The sequence below is a fragment of the Ascaphus truei genome, chromosome 8 (assembly GCF_040206685.1).
Source record: "Ascaphus truei isolate aAscTru1 chromosome 8, aAscTru1.hap1, whole genome shotgun sequence".
Taxonomy (NCBI): domain Eukaryota; kingdom Metazoa; phylum Chordata; class Amphibia; order Anura; family Ascaphidae; genus Ascaphus; species Ascaphus truei.
In genome coordinates, this window is record NC_134490.1 from 1423793 (window position 1) to 1441635 (window position 17843).

At 50.4% G+C, this 17843-nt stretch overlaps 1 protein-coding gene across 1 annotated transcript in view; it reads left to right on the forward strand.

Annotated features, from left to right (window-relative positions):
* Nucleotides 1-3430: 3430 nt before the first annotated feature.
* TMEM72 (transmembrane protein 72) overlaps nt 3431-17843 on the forward strand; it is a 35236-nt gene continuing 20823 nt past the window's right edge. The window contains exon 1 of the mRNA XM_075610272.1: nt 3431-3775. Within this exon, the coding sequence (XP_075466387.1) occupies nt 3697-3775 (79 nt within the window). The 5' untranslated portion in view covers nt 3431-3696. The remainder of the gene's footprint in view (nt 3776-17843) is intronic.

Consider the following 17843-nt stretch of genomic DNA (forward strand, 5'->3'; position numbering starts at 1 on the left):
ACACATGGGAACACACGCATGGGAACACACACACACACACATGGGAACACACACACACACATGGGAACACACACATGGGAACACACACAGACACATGGGAACACACACACAGGAACACACACACAGGAACACACACACATGGGAACACACACACAGGAACACACACACAGACACATGGGAACACACACACACACATGGGAACACACACACATGGGAACACACACATGGGAACACACACACACACACACATGGGAACACACACACACACACACATGGGAACACACACATGGGAACACACACACAGACACATGGGAACACACACACAGGAACACACACACAGGAACACACACACATGGGAACACAGACACATGGGAACACACACACAGGAACACACACACACATACATGGGAACACACACATGGGAACGCACACACGGGAACACACACACAGGAACACACACACAGACACATGGGAACACACACACAGGAACACACACACAGACACATGGGAACACACACACAGGAACACACACACACACACACACATGGGAACACACACATGGGAACACACACACACACATGGGAACACACACACACACACAGGAACACACACAGGAACACACACATGGGAACACACACACACACACACATGGGAACACGCACACAGGGGTAATCGGGAATCAGGCCGCAGTACTCCAGAACATTCAGGGGAGACCTCACCCCACGGGGCGGATCAGGACACTTAGGAGAGAGGGGATTTGTGTTGGAGACCTCACTGCATGGGACCCGCTCCAACTCACTACGCCAAGCAGCACCTGGTACTGGAGAACCCAGGCAGGTGCCCACCATGCACCTACACCCACAGGGGGTAGCGCCACCTCACACTTGGGTGTGAATTGCTGGGACAGGACACAGGGGTATTGGTGCCACGTACCCTCAGTACTTTGGGGGAACCACCACATGTTGTGTCACTGGGTGAACACTGTGGGTACACTTATTGCAGTTATTGTATGTGTGTATGTGTTAGTAGTGTATACAGTAAAGCTTAGGTATATACATTGTGGGGTGTATTATTTATTACTGTATATCGGTTCCTGTGAGCGGTTATCCCACCAACGCTGGGATCCCTCAGAGGCGGAGGCGCTGCGCGCAAGGAGAAACAGCTCCCCCAGGCTCCCAGCGGCGGAGGATCAGGCCTCCTGTGGGCAGACAGGTACAGCAGCACGCGTAGGTCCCTCAGGCATAGGGAAAGGGGGCTACACATATATATATATAGTGCCCAAAGTGCAAGAAGATAAGTGAGTTGCTCGAGGTCTGAAGGACCGTGCTCACACACTCCAATAACACTATGCCACCTCGGGGGCACAGGATATGTGAGATGTTATCGGGGGTTCAGGAAGGGGGGCAGTTCAGGGAGGGTATGAGGGATACGGTAGGGTAGGGTGTTCAGGGACAGCAGGGGGTTCAGGTATGGTAGGGTGTTCAGGGACAGCAGGGGGTTCAGGTAGGGTAGGGTGTTCAGGGACAGCAGGGGGTTCAGGGACAGTAGGGGTTCAGGGACAGTAGGGGTTCAGGGACAGTAGGGGGTTCAGGTAGGGTAGGGGGTTCAGGGAGGGTATGAGGGATCAGGGAGGGGGTTCAGGGACAGCAGGGGGTTCAGGGACAGTAGGGGGTTCAGGTAGGGTAGGGTGGCATTATATGGTGACCTTACAATCTCATTTTCCTTACACAAGGCACACAGAAATAAAGGGCACACACAGACGTGTTGCCCTCTCACTGCCCAGGGGGCACAGAAATAAAGGGCACACACAGACGTGTTGCCCTCTCACTGCCCAGGGGGCACAGAAATAAAGGGCACACACAGACGTGTTGCCCTCTCACTGCCCAGGGGGCACAGAAATAAAGGGCACACACAGACGTGTTGCCCTCTCACTGCCCAGGGGGCACAGAAATAAAGGGCACACACAGACGTGTTGCCCTCTCACTGCCCATGGGGGCACAGAAATAAAGGGCACACACAGACGTGTTGCCCTCTCACTGCCCAGGGGGCACAGAAATAAAGGGCACACACAGTCGTGTTGCCCTCTCACTGCCCAGGGGGCACAGAAATAAAGGGCACACACATCCGTGTTGCCCTGTCACTCCCCAGGGGGCACAGAAATAAAGGGCACACACAGACGTGTTGCCCTCTCACTGCCCATGGGGGCACAGAAATAAAGGGCACACACAGACGTGTTGCCCTCTCACTGCCCAGGGGGCACAGAAATAAAGGGCACACACAGTCGTGTTGCCCTCTCACTGCCCAGGGGACACAGAAATAAAGGGCACACACATCCGTGTTGCCCTGTCACTCCCCAGGGGACACAGAAATAAAGGGCACACACAGACGTGTTACCCTCTCACTGCCCAGGGGACACCGCGCTGTGTTTTGCAGCGAAAGGGGTTAAATAAAAGACAAATCCCCCGGCACAAATACAAATACCAGGAATAATGAATCGGTCCGGCGGAGAGGGATTTAAGCCTCGCGGCAGTAAGGGGTTTATGTGCCTTAATCAGGTTCCCAGTCACACGGTGCCCCTCCCTGCCGCTCCGCACAGGTAATAATTAAACAGAACAATGTCCCCAGTGCAGACAGGGGCTGGAGTCCGGGAGGTGAGAGGAGCAGCAGGAGCTGGGTGTGTGCGGACAGAACCTGTGTGTGTGTGCGGACAGAACCTGTGTGTGTGTGTGTGCGGACAGAACCTGTGTGTGTGCGGACAGAACCTGTGTGTGTGTGCGGACAGAACCTGTGTGTGTGTGTGCGGACAGAACCTGTGTGTGTGTGCGGACAGAACCTGTGTGTGTGTGCGGACAGAACCTGTGTGTGTGTGCGGACAGAACCTGTGTGTGTGTGCGTACAGAACCTGTGTGTGCGGACAGAACCTGTGTGTGTGCGGACAGAGCCTGTGTGTGTGCGGACAGAACCTGTGTGTGTGTGCGGACAGAACCTGTGTGTGCGGACAGAACCTGTGTGTGTGCGGACAGAACCTGTGTGTGTGGGCAGAACCTGTGTGTGTGTGCGGACAGAACCTGTGTGTGCGGGAAGAACCTGTGTGTGTGTGCGGACAGAACCTGTGTGTGCGGACAGAACCTGTGTGTGTGTGCGGACAGAACCTGTGTGTGTGTGCGGACAGAACCTGTGTGTGTGGTCAGAACCTGTGTGTGTGTGCGGACAGAACCTGTGTGTGTGTGCGGACAGAACCTGTGTGTGTGTGCGGACAGAACCTGTGTGTGTGCGGACAGAACCTGTGTGTGTGCGGACAGAACCTGTGTGTCTGCGGACAGAACCTGCGTGTGCGGACAGAACCTGTGTGTGTGTGCGGACAGAACCTGTGTGTGCGGACAGAACCTGCGTGTGCGGACAGAACCTGTGTGTCTGCGGACAGAACCTGCGTGTGCGGACAGAACCTGTGTGTGTGTGCGGACAGAACCTGTGTGTGCGGACAGAACCTGCGTGTGCAGACAGAACCTGTGTGTGTGTGGACAGAACCTGTGTGTGTGTGCGGACAGAACCTGCGTGTGTGCGGGCAGAACCTGCTGCTCAAGTCCTATCCCCTCTGTGGATCCTGTTTTGTAAGCACCCCGAGGCACGCCGCCCTCCTGAGTCCAGGTCTGCAGTGCGTGGGGCACTAAGGTTCATGGCTTTTCCCAGGACCCAATGATTGCCATGCAGTGCCAGGCTGGCTGGGCGGTGCTCGAGGGCATCTGTAGGTTCCTGGGGGTCTCAACAGCTGCAGGTAAGTGTCACTCCGCTGCCAGCCTAGCCCTAGCCAGCTCAGTTTAACCCATTCCTCTCTGGTGGCCTTAAAAGGGATTGTAACAGCTTTTGAGTTGGCTCACAACGGGTGAAATCCCACTGATTCAGAACCCCCAGCCCAGAACAGCGTGCGAGCTCCGGGCTTCCAGAACCTCCCGGCTCTCCCCGGAAGGTAGCGTTAGACAGCGGGGCAGTCCCAGCGAGACACGGCGTGCAGGGAGTGTGACAGCGACACCGGAGATAAGAGACAGCACAGGGAACCGAGACAGGAAGACGAAGGACTGGGACAGAGGGGACAGACAGGTGTCCTCACGGGGACAGACGTCCCCTGGGTGCCGGGTCCCTGGAATAGCAGGGCTTAGTAAACATGGGCTGCTTGGATTTATTATACGGCTTTTAGCGACGGCTCGTGATACATTGTTTTTAATATTGAGGGATGTCCCTGAGTATTGCACACAGCTATCTTGCGACTGTCCCCTGCTTCAGCCCGCCCCTGCAGGCGCTGACACCCTGTTATGATGAAGCTGCGTGTGAAGCGAGTCCGTTTACAATGCAGCGCTGGCGCCGGAATCACTCTCAGGGTCACACAGCCGGTTTCTGTCGCCGGCACCGCCATGTCGTGCGAACGCCCCGCGCTTAACCCTTTATATGCCGGCCGAGATTGCTTTGCCGTGCGTTGCATGTTTCTCTCGGGTGCCAGCTTCAGGTAACCCAACGGGGCGTGAACGGGGTGTGAGGGGTACGAACATTAACCCTGACTGTGTGTGTCAGGGGAGGCTCAACTCCAGTCCTCAAGGGCCACCAACAGGTCAGGTTTTCAGGATATCCCTGCTTCAGCACAGGTGGCTCAATCAGGCTCTGCTTCAGCACAGGTGGCTCTATCAGTGGCTCAGTCTGCGACTGAGCCACTGATTGAGCCACCTGTGCTGAAGCAGGGATATCCTGAAAACCTGACCTGTTGGGGGGTCTTGAGGACTGGAGTTTGCTACTCGTGTACAAAGCCCCGGAGAGGCAGCCCTGGCCAGGGCTGAATTATTCATCTCAGGGACAGCAGACTCCGGCCGTCGCTGCAGCAGCCAGAAGTGCTCGTTACCATTTAAAGAGGAGCTGGAGAGGGATGAGCAGAGCATCGCCCCACTAAGTCTCTCCTAACATCAGGGACTCGCAGATCATCACACCATTAACCCTATACTGACTGAACATTTCAGAACTGATCTCTTTAAGGAGACGCGCGAGGAAGTACTTTCGCCACAGAAGGGGTGGTGGATTTGGGGCACGGTATCCCAGCGGAGGTGGTAGGGGCTGATACAGTCGGGGAAATCACACACGCTCGGGGCAAACCTGAGGTGAAATACCTTCACATGAAAGAGCCAAAGATCAGAAAGGAGAATGGGCAGCCAGGGGGGGGCAGTCACTGGGGGGGCAGCCACGGGGGGGGCAGCCACGGGGGGGCAGCCACAGGGGGAGGGGCAACTGGGGGGGGGCAACTGGGGACTTATCTACCATCACATTCTGTTTCTACATTTTAAGCAGCCAGTTCGACTAGCAGAGCATTGCACCAACTATTTACCACTCTAAAGATGGCATGGGTATCAGCCTGATCTGACCAGAGAGCAGCAGAGCATTCCGCCATTAACTTTATCAGCCAGAGAGCAGCAGAGCATCACACCGTGCTACAGAGCAGCAGAGCATTCCACCATTAACTCTTTATCAGCCAGAGAGCAGCAGAGCATCACACCGTGCTACAGAGCAGCAGAGCATTCCGCCATTAACTTTATCAGCCAGAGAGCAGCAGAGCATCACACCGTGCTACAGAGCAGCAGAGCATTCCACCATTAACTCTTTATCAGCCAGAGAGCAGCAGAGCCTCACACCGTGCTACAGAGCAGCAGAGCATTCCACCATTAACTCTTTATCAGCCAGAGAGCAGCAGAGCATCACACCGTGCTACAGAGCAGCAGAGCATTCCACCATTAACTCTTTATCAGCCAGAGAGCAGCAGAGCATCACACCGTGCTACAGAGCAGCAGAGCATTCCACCATTAACTGTTTATCAGCCAGAGAGCAGCAGAGCATCACACCGTGCTACAGAGCAGCAGAGTATTCCACCATTAACTCTTTGTCAGCCAGAGCAACAGCAGAGCGGCGGACTCACCCTGCGGGGTGTCGGTGAGCAGGGGGTATTAGTGTCCTGGCTGCGGGGTGTCGGTGAGCAGGGGGTATTAGTGTCCTGGCTGCGGGGTGTCGGTGAGCAGGGGGTATTAGTGTCCTGGCTACGGTCAGACATGCACATACTCGGCATAACTGAAGGCTCAGCGCAGGGGGGGGGCAGTCATATTTGTAACGGGGATTCAGATTAATACAAGTAACCCCTTAGTTGCTGGATGGGACGGTCACACCATGCAGAGCACTGAAAGATTTAAAGCTCTGTTGCCCCAAAGAACAATGATTTGGGCTGTGAGAGAAAGTCAGTGGTGGCCATATTTAAAAAGCCCCACACCACATATTTTCCAGCAGTTTCCCCCTGTACTTGATGCGGGGGCCCGGAGTCCCTCCCTGCGGCGGTGCTGGGCGTTTGGAAAGTGGACCTGAGCTAATATGATTCGCTTTGCAGAGTTAATGTTTGTGGATATGAGATATAGCGCTTTAGTCGCTGGGCAGGAAAGGGTAGAGGAGAACGGGGGCTGTGTAAGCAACTCATCGCCATTATTATTATTATATTATTATTATTATATTATTATTATAATAATTATTATTATTATTATTATTATATTATTATATTATTATTATTATATTATTATTATATTATTATTATATTATTATTATTATTATATTATTATTATATTATTATTATATTATTATTATTATTCACAAACATAAGCAGAAGTCACTCCTTGTGAGAGAACCTGCCCAGCGTGAGTCTGTGTCCAGGTCCCAGGGTTTGGGTTAGGACACAGTATAGATATTTATATAGGTACTGTAGCTGCCACTTATATGTGGGCATGGGAGAAAGAATTAAACTCCGGAATTGTTGCAGAGGAACGTGACAAGATGTGGGAGGGACGCGGTCTTCCTGGGTCGCGATAAGATCCTTGGAGAGTGTATACAAGGGGCACTTTAGATGTTAGGATACCCCAGCAAGGCTAAAGGGATCTTTCCAAACACTCTGACAGATTAATGTGGTGGCAAAGGCACCCTACTACATATCTGGGCACCCGGCTACATATCTGGGCACCCTACTACATATGTGGGCACCCTGCTACATATCTGGGCGCCCAGCTACATATCTGGGCACCCTACTACATATGTGGGCACCCTACTACATATCTGGGCACCCGGCTACATATCTGGGCACCCTACTACATATGTGGGCACCCTGCTACATATCTGGGTGCCCTGCTACATATGTGGGCACCCTGCTACATATCTGGGCACCCTACTACATATGTGGGCACCCTACTACATATGTGGGCACCCTGCTACATATGTGGGCACCCTGCTACATATCTGGGCACCCTACTACATATGTGGGCACCCTACTACATATGTGGGCACCCTGCTACATATGTGGGCACCCTGCTACATATCTGGGCGCCCTACTACATATCTGGGCACCCTACTACATATCTGGGTGCCCTACTACATATGTGGGCACCCTGCTACATATATGGGTGCCCTGCTACATATGTGGGCACCCTGCTACATATCTGGGCACCCTACTACATATGTGGGCACCCTACTACATATGTGGGCACCCTGCTACATATGTGGGCACCCTGCTACATATCTGGGCGCCCTACTACATATCTGGGCACCCTACTACATATCTGTGCACCCTACTACATATCTGGGCACCTTACTACATATGTGGGTGCCCTGCTACATATCTGGGCGCCCGGCTACATATCTGGGCACCCTACTACATATCTAGGCACCCTGCTACATATGTGGGCGCCCTGCTACATATCTGGGCGCCCGGCTACATATGTGGGCACCCTACTACATATGTGGGCACCCTGCTACATATCTGGGCACCCTACTACATATGTGGGCACCCTGCTACATATCTGGGCGCCCTGCTACATATGTGGGCACCCTACTACATATGTGGGCACCCTGCTACATATCTAGGCACCCTACTACATATCTGGGCACCCTGCTACATATCTGGGCACCCAGCTATATATCTGAGCACCCAACTACATATGTGGGCACCCAGCTACATATCTGGATACCCTGCTACATATCTGGGTGCCCTGCTACATATCTGGGCACCTGGCTACATATCTGGGCACCCGGCTACATATCTGGGCACCCGGCTACATATCTGTGCACCCTGCTACATATCTGGGCACCCTACTACATATGTGGGCACCCTGCTACATATCTGGGCACCCAGCTATATATCTGGGCACCCAACTACATATGTGGGCACCCTGCTACATATCTGGGCACCCAGCTATATATCTGGGCACCCAACTACATATGTGGGCACCCTGCTACATATCTGGGCACCCAGCTATATATCTGGGCACCCAACTACATATGTGGGCACCCTGCTACATATCTGGGCACCCAGCTATATATCTGGGCACCCAACTACATATGTGGGCACCCTACTACATATCTGGGCACCCAGCTATATATCTGGGCACCCAACTACATATGTGGGCACCCTGCTACATATCTGGGCACCCGGCTACATATCTGGGCACCCAGCTATATATCTGGGCACCCAGCTACATATGTGGGCACCCTGCTACATATCTGGGCACCCTGCTACATATCTGGGCACCCTGCTACATATCTGGGCACCCGGCTACATATCTGGGCACCCTGCTACATATCTGGGCACCCTGCTACATATCTGGGCACCCTGCTACATATCTGGGCACCCGGCTACATGTCTGGGCACCCTGCTACATATCTGGGCACCCGGCTACATGTCTGGGCACCCGGCTACATATCTGGGCACCCGGCTACATATCTGGGCACTCGGCTACATATCTGAGCACCCTGCTACATATCTGGGCACCCTGCTACATATCTGGGCACCCGGCTACATATGTTCATATTACATTTAATATTCAATTACTCCATTTCCACAGGCTCAGTACCACAAGATTGGCGTAAAGCAGATGTGGTGTCTATATGTAAAAAGGGAGCTAGATCACAACCGGGAAATTACAGACCTGTAAGCCTGACTTCAATAGTAGGGAAACTACTTGGAGGTTTAATATGGGATAATATTCAGGAATACCTAATGGAAAACAAAATTATTAGTAATAGTCAGCATGGATTTATGAAGGATAGATCATGCCAAACTAACCTTATTTGTTTCTTTGAGGAGGTAAGTAGGAATTTAGACCAGGGTAATGCAGTTGATGTGGTTCACTTAGATTTTGCAAAGGCTTTTGATACGGTTCCACACAAGAGGTTAGTGTACAATATAAAGGAAATTGGACTTTTTCAGGTTGGGCTAAGGTGGTGAGTGGAGTACCTCCGGGATCGGTACTGGGACCCCTGCTTTTAACTTGTTTATTAATGACCTTGAGGTTGGGATCGAGAGTAAAATCTCCATCTTTGCTGATGATACTAAATTGTGTAAGGTAATAGAGCAGGATGTAATTTCTCTTCAGAAGGACTCGAAGAGACTGGAAACGTGGGCAGGTAAATGGCAGGTGAGGTTTAATACAGATAAATGTAAGGTTATGCATTTGGGATGCAAGAATAAAAAGGGGGCTTACACATTACAGTAAATGGGGATAAATTGGGGAATCCTTGATGGAGAAGGATTTAGGAGTGCTTGTAGACAGCAGGCTTAGCAATAGGGCCCAATGTCATGCAGTAGCTGCAAAGGCAAACAAGATCTTATCTTGCATGAAACGGGCAATGGATGGAAGGGAAGTAAACATAATTATGCCCCTTTACAAAGCATTAGTAAGACCACACCTTGAATATGGAGTACAATTTTGGGCACCAATCCTAAGAAAAGACATTATGGAACTAGAGAGAGTGCAGAGAAGAGCCACCAAATTAATAAAGGGGATGGACATTCTAACTTATGAGGAGAGGCTAGCTAAATTAGATTTATTTACATTAGAAAAGAGGCGTCTAAGAGGGGATATGATAACTATACAAATATATTCGGGGACAATACAAGGAGCTTTCAAAAGAACTATTCATCCCACGGGCAGTACAAAGGACACAGGGTCATCCCTTAAGGTTGGAGGAAAGGAGATTTCACCAGCAACAAAGGAAAGGGTTCTTTACAGTAAGGGCAGTTAAAATGTGGGATTCATAACCCATGGAGACTGTGATAAATATCTTCAAAAAAAAAGGATGGATTTTTTTTTTTTAGAAAGGAAAGGTATACAGGGATATACCAGATAACTAAACATGGGAAGGGTGCTGACCCAGGGATGAATCTGATTGCCAATTATTGGAGTGAGGAAGGAATTTATTTTCCCCTTATGAGATATCATTGGATGATATGTCACTGGGGTTTTGTTTGCCTTCCTCTGGACCAATAACTAAGTATAGATATAGGATAAAGTATCTGTTGTCTAAATTTAGCATACGTTGAACTTGATGGACGTACGTCTTTTTTCAACCTCATCTACTATGTAACTATGTAACTATGTAACTATGTAACTATGTAACTATATCTGATGGGACAGTCCCAAAATAAAACACTTTTAGAGTTGAGGTTTAGATGCCATACAAACAATGGCAGCTGTAAACGTCACCCGGACCCTTGGCCTGGCCTACTTATTAGGGATAATATTCCTAACTATAAGCTTACGTCCTTGATATTATATCTACGTAACGCAGCAAGAGGGTCTATCGCCCTAATTCTGGGCGCAGACTAATACACCCCGTTTGGAGGCCTTTACAACCAGAGTATGGGACACTTACAATACGGAGAGAGGCTGCCGCACACTATATACAGTATGATTCCCTAAAGAAACGTGAGATCACGTGGCAGCCAACGCTAACCCCAGGCGGGATATGGTTGCGCTATTTAGTACCTAAGTCCCTGGGGTGTAACCACAGGGCCAGGAGCGACCCAGAATTGGGCATGTACACGATGTGAGCCTGTATGGTGTATCACAGGGGTGTTCAACTCCAGTCCTCGCACCCCCCCCCCCCCCTAACAGGTCAGGTTTTCAGGATATCCCAGCTTCAGCACAGGTGGCTCAGTCACCTGTGCTGATGCAGGGACTGATTGAGCCACCTGTGCTGAAGCAGGGACATCCTGAAAACCCGACCTGTTGGTGGCCCGTTAGGACCGGAGTTGAGCCCCCGGGGGTATCCCACCCGGCTTTTTCTTGCCTCCCAGGAATAGTTTTGCGTAGAGTTAAGTCCCTTTTTTGTTCTAAGTTATGGATTTTTTCTGCTGTTATTTTAACCCATATCTCATTCTCATGTTTACCTTTACACGCGCTGATCTATATACGCGCTGATATATACGCGCTGATATATACGCGCTGATATATATACGCGCTGATCTATATACGCGCTGATCTATATACGCGCTGATATACACGCGCTGATATACACGCGCTGATCTATATACGCGCTGATATATACGCGCTGATCTATATACGCGCTGATCTATATACGCGCTGATCTATATACGCGCTGATATATATACGCGCTGATCTATATACACGCGCTGATATATACGCGCTGATCTATATACGCGCTGATCTATATACACGCTGATATACACGCGCTGATATATACGCGCTGATCTATATACGCGCTGATCTATATACGCGCTGATATATACGCGCTGATATATACGCGCTGATATATACGCGCTGATCTATATACGCGCTGATATATACGCGCTGATCTATATACGCGCTGATATATACGCGCTGATCTATATACGTGCTGATATATACGCGCTGATCTATATACGCGCTGATATATACGCGCTGATATATACGCGCTGATCTATACACGCGCTGATATATACGCGCTGATATATATACGCGCTGATATATACGCGCTGATATATACGCGCTGATATATATACGCGCTGATATATACGCGCTGATATATACGCGCTGATATATATACGCGCTGATCTATATACGCGCTGATATATACGCGCTGATATATACGCGCTGATATATATACGCGCTGATATATACGCGCTGATATATACGCGCTGATATACACGCGCTGATATACACGCGCTGATATACACGCGCTGATATACACGCGCTGATCTATATACACGCTGATCTATATACGCGCTGATCTATATACGCGCTGATATACACGCGCTGATCTATATACGCGCTGATCTATATACGCGCTGATATATACGCGCTGATATACACGCGCTGATATACACGCGCTGATCTATATACGCGCTGATCTATATACGCGCTGATCTATACACGCGCTGATCTATATACGCGCTGATATACACGCGCTGATATACACGCGCTGATATATATACACGCTGATCTATATACGCGCTGATATACACGCGCTGATCTATATACGCGCTGATCTATATACGCGCTGATCTATACACGCGCTGATATACACGCGCTGATCTATATACGCGCTGATATATACGCGCTGATATATACGCGCTGATATATACGCGCTGATATATACGCGCTGATATATACGCGCTGATATATATACGCGCTGATCTATATATGCGCTGATCTATATACGCGCTGATATACACGCGCTGATATACACACGCTGATCTATACACGCGCTGATCTATATACGCGCTGATATATACGCGCTGATATACACGCGCTGATCTATATACGCGCTGATATACACGCGCTGATCTATATACGCGCTGATCTATATACGCGCTGATCTATATACGCACTGATCTATATACGCGCTGATATATATGCGCTGATCTATATACGCGCTGATCTATATACGCGCTGATATATATACGCGCTGATCTATATACGCGCTGATATACACGCGCTGATCTATATACGCGCTGATCTATATACGCGCTGATCTATATACGCGCTGATCTATATACGCGCTGATCTATATACGCGCTGATCTATATACGCGCTGATATATACACGCTGATCTATATACGCGCTGATCTATATACGCGCTGATCTATATATGCGCTGATCTATATACACGCTGATATACACGCGCTGATCTATATACGCGCTGATCTATATACGCGCTGATCTATATTCGCGCTGATCTATATACGCGCTGATCTATATACGCGCTGATATACACGCGCTGATATACACGCGCTGATCTATATACTCGTTGATATACACGCGCTGATACATGTGACACGAGACCCGATATTTTCTTCTGCTTGTCTTACCTCTGAAAGATTTTACGAAGAAAGAATTTAACCGCCCCCCCCCCTCCCAAAATGTGCCTATGAAGTTTGTGAGAACGAAAGACTATTTTTGAACTAAGTGACAGTTTAACAGTATCAATATAAAACCCGATTCCTGGCCGGTTCTTATTTTAATAAGGATAATCCATCTTCCCCCCGTCACCTTACAGAGATCCTTGAAGTATCTCAAAGCCGTTGAAATGTAGTAAGATATCAGTGATGCAAAGCATGTGGGAACCGCCATTGCTGCATGAACGTGTGGCTCCGAGCTGGCAGGCTGCGCTGAAGCTGACAATCAGAGGTAGTAGTGGAGTTTAACCCAGGGGTGGGCAACTCCAGTCCTCAAGGGTCCCCAACAGGTCAGGTTTTCAGAATATCCCTGCTTCAGGTGGCTCTATCAGTCCCTCATTGAGCCACCTGACCTGAAGCAGGGATATCCTTAAAACCTGACCTGTTGGTGGCCCTTGAGAACCGGAGTTGTTCATCTCAGCCAGAGGGGGGATAAAGTGTAAGTGAATCTGTTTCTTTGGGGCACAACTGATGCTTTGCAACATGTTGCCGCAAACTCTGGCAGTGAGGGGGTTACCTGAAAGGCTATTGCCGAGCTCTGGCACTGAACAGGTTAAGCAGGAGGGCGCAGCGCCACCGAAGGGCTGGGGAGGTAAATGAGTTACAAGTTTATGATGGTGATAAATGCAGCAGGGAATTTTAATCCTTAGGCTGCAGAACCCAGGGGAATCTAATCACGTGAGCTGCGCCTTTGCTTTGTTTGGTACGGGGTTAGTGTGTGCAGCACTGCGCAAAGCAGAGCAACGACGAGTGTCTCAAGAGCTTACAATCTCATTTTGCCATTACTGCAGCATTCATACTTCATTGCCTCTCTGCTTTCTCTGCTCTCTTCTCTCTCTGAGCCCTCCTCTCCTCCTCCCTAGATCTATATGCCCCCTCTCTGCTCCGGCACACCCTTTAACCGGCGGCAGCCATGGCTACATTCATACACTCACTTCCTCTCACTTGCACTCACTCCTTTGAACGTCTCTGGAGGAAATCTCACACATGCTGATTTTACAACCTATAAATGTCTCCTCTCCTGTTATAACTCTGCTCTCTATAATGCCAAACTCATCCTCACTCAACTCAACACTGACAAAACTCACCCTCTCCCTCCAACTTCTCACTCAACACTCACAAAACCCACCCACTCCCTCCAACTTCTCACTCAACACTCACAAAACCCACCCACTCCCTCCAACTTCTCACTCAACACTCACAAAACCTACCCACTCCCTCCAACTTCTCACTCAACACTCACAAAACCCACCCACTCCCTCCAACTTCTCACTCAACACTCACAAAACCCACCCACTCCCTCCAACTTCTCACTCAACACTCACAAAACCCACCCACTCCCTCCAACTTCTCACTTAACACTCACAAAACCAACCCAATCCCTCCAACTTCTCACTCAACTAAACACTCACAAAACCCACCCACTCCCTCCAACTTCTCACTCAACACTCACAAAACCAACCCTCTCCCTCCAACTTTTCACTCAACACTCACAAAACCAACCCTCTCCCTCCAACCTCTCACTCAACACTCACAAAACCAACCCACTCCCTCCAACTTCTCACTCAACACTCACAAAACCAACCCTCTCCCTCCAACTTCTCACTCAACACTCACAAAACCAACCCACTCCCTCCAACTTCTCACTCAACTCAACACTCACAAAACCCACCCTCTCCCTCCAACTTCTCACTCAACACTCACAAAACCAACCCACTCCCTCCAACTTCTCACTCAACTCAACACTCACAAAACCCACCCACTCCCTCCAACTTCTCACTCAACACTCACAAAACCAACCCTCTCCCTCCAACTTCTCACTCAACACTCACAAAACCAACCCTCTCCCTCCAACCTCTCACTCAACACTCACAAAACCAACCCACTCCCTCCAACTTCTCACTCAACACTCACAAAACCAACTCTCTCCCTCCAACTTCTCACTCAACACTCACAAAACCAACCCACTCCCTCCAACTTCTCACTCAACTCAACACTCACAAAACCCACCCACTCCCTCCAACTTCTCACTCAACTCAACACTCACAAAACCCACCCACTCCCTCCAACTTCTCACTCAACAATCACAAAACCAACCCTCTCCCTCCAACTTCTCACTCAACACTCACAAAACCCACCCACTCCCTCCAACTTCTCATCAACGCAACACTCACAAAACCCACCCACTCCCTCCAACTTCTCACTCAACACTCACAAAACCCACCCACTCCCTCCAACTTCTCACTCAACTCAACACTCACAAAACCAACCCACTCCCTCCAACTTCTCACTCAACACTCACAAAACTAACCCACTCCCTCCAACTTCTCACTCAACACTCACAAAACCAACCCACTCCCTCCAACTTCTCACTCAACACTCACAAAACCAACCCACTCCCTCCAACTTTTCACTCAACACTCACAAAACCAACCCACTCCCTCCAACTTCTCACTCAACACTCACAAAACCAACCCACTCCCTCCAACTTCTCACTCAACACTCACAAAACCAACCCACTCCCTCCAACTTCTCACTCAACACTCACAAAACCGACCAACTCCCTCCAACTTCTCACTCAACTCAACACTCACAAAACCCACCCACACCCTCCAACTTCTCACTCAACACTCACAAAACCAACCAACTCCCTCCAACTTCTCACTCAACACTCACAAAACCAACCCACTCCCTCCAACTTCTCACTCAACACTCACAAAACCCACCCACTCCCTCCAACTTCTCACTCAACACTCACAAAACAAACCCACTCCCTCCAACTTCTCACTCAACTCAACACTCACAAAACTCACCCACTCCCTCCAACTTCTCACTCAACACTCACAAAACCCACCCACTCCCTCCAACATACTTACATCGGAAGGCGGTGCCGGTAGCAGCCCAGATGGGGCTATAGAAATGGCGGCTTGAAATGTCCTGCAGGCCAATAGGAAGCTGTGACATCATCCCTTGTGGCTTGCTGTTGGCGAGCATGACTTGGGACATTTAAACTGGGCGGAGATACCAGCCCCCCCCCCCCCTCTCCCCGCGCCCCCTACGGAGGTTAAGTATCTCGGCAAGCAGGGGGTCCCCACTGTCGCTCCTACCAACCATCGTGGCCAAACTCTGCCATCTACCCCACATACTCCTTCATAAACTCTCCTAGCACACCTCTTAGATTGTAAGCTCTGCGGGGCAGGGTTTCCTTTCCTGCTGGCTGACCTTACATTGGATGCACTTACTGTGTTATCATTCCCTGCATTGTGTTGTGTCCTTTGCAAAGCGCTGCGTATATTCGTGGCGCTGTATACATACACCCTCTCCGCTGCTGCCGTCAGGGACACCGACACATTCCTTGTACCACAGGGACACGGTGTTTAGAAATGAATGACAGTGACAATTCAGCCGGACTGAGCTGCCGGTATCGCCCTGCCCCGGGGGCACATCCCTTAGAACAGGGGCGCTCAACTGCAGTCCAGCCACCCCCCACCCCCCCCAACAGGTCAGGGTTTCAGGATATCCCTGCTTCAGCACAGGTGGCTCAATCAGTCCCTGCTTCAGCACAGGTGGCTCAATCAGTCCCTGCTTCAGCACAGGTGGCTCAATCAGTTCCAGCTGGGATATCCTGAAAACCTGACCTGTTGAGGCTGGAGGACTGGAGTCGAGCACCCCCTGGTAATGCCGCGCGACAGCCGCGCCTCCCCATCGCCTAGTGCATGTTTGGCGCGCATGATGTCACGCGTGCGCCGCAACAATAATCGCGTCCTTAGAGGGCACAACACGGGGGGGGCTTGTTATAGTTCCGGTGACGGGTTCCTGGAAGGTCCCAGGTTAGAAGTTAGTACCCAGAACCGCTGGACCCAGAACCGCTGGACCCAGAACCTCACCCTCCCCACCTCCGAGGAATCTGGAGAACCTTCTCTAACTTGCCGTCGCCTCCTGCTGGTAAGTCCCGGCAACTGCGCCCCTCAGCTGCTGTAACCTACATGGGTAACGAGTAAGTGGCCGTGTAATAAAGGGGAATAACTAAGAAATTAAACCTCTGACCGGACTTGGCCAGGCTCAGCTCCCTTATTTATAACCCCTCGCTGGAAGGAAGGTTCCAGAACATGCCAGAAACCCCTTTCCGAGGGTCCCCAGAGTCCCCAAGATAACATGCTTGTTACATTGTTACAAAACTGTTAGTTCTTACACATATTCCCCTAGCAACTACCCCAAGAAAGGGATTTAACCCCTTAAACCCCTTAAAGAGGCAATCAGTGACATTTTTTTCTCTTTATTTATTTAATATGGGATTGAAGCAGGGGGTCTCGACCTGAACCACGTTAATTTCAGCTCCGGGGACCCCCTGCTTCCGGGGAGACTCACCTCTGAAGTGGGTGCCGGGAGCTGTCCCAGGGTTCACATTATGGCGGATTTTGGAACGTCCCGCGCCCTCGGGGTTGCCGCCGCCGCCTGTAGACGGATAACCCGGAGACTTTTTCACATGTATTTATCTTTCCTGCGGCGGCGCTATCTCCCCCTGCAAGTCCCAGTCAGCGCGGCTCCGCAATGTCAGATGGCGCGTGTTGCCATGACAACATGGCATCACGCAGCATCAACTTCC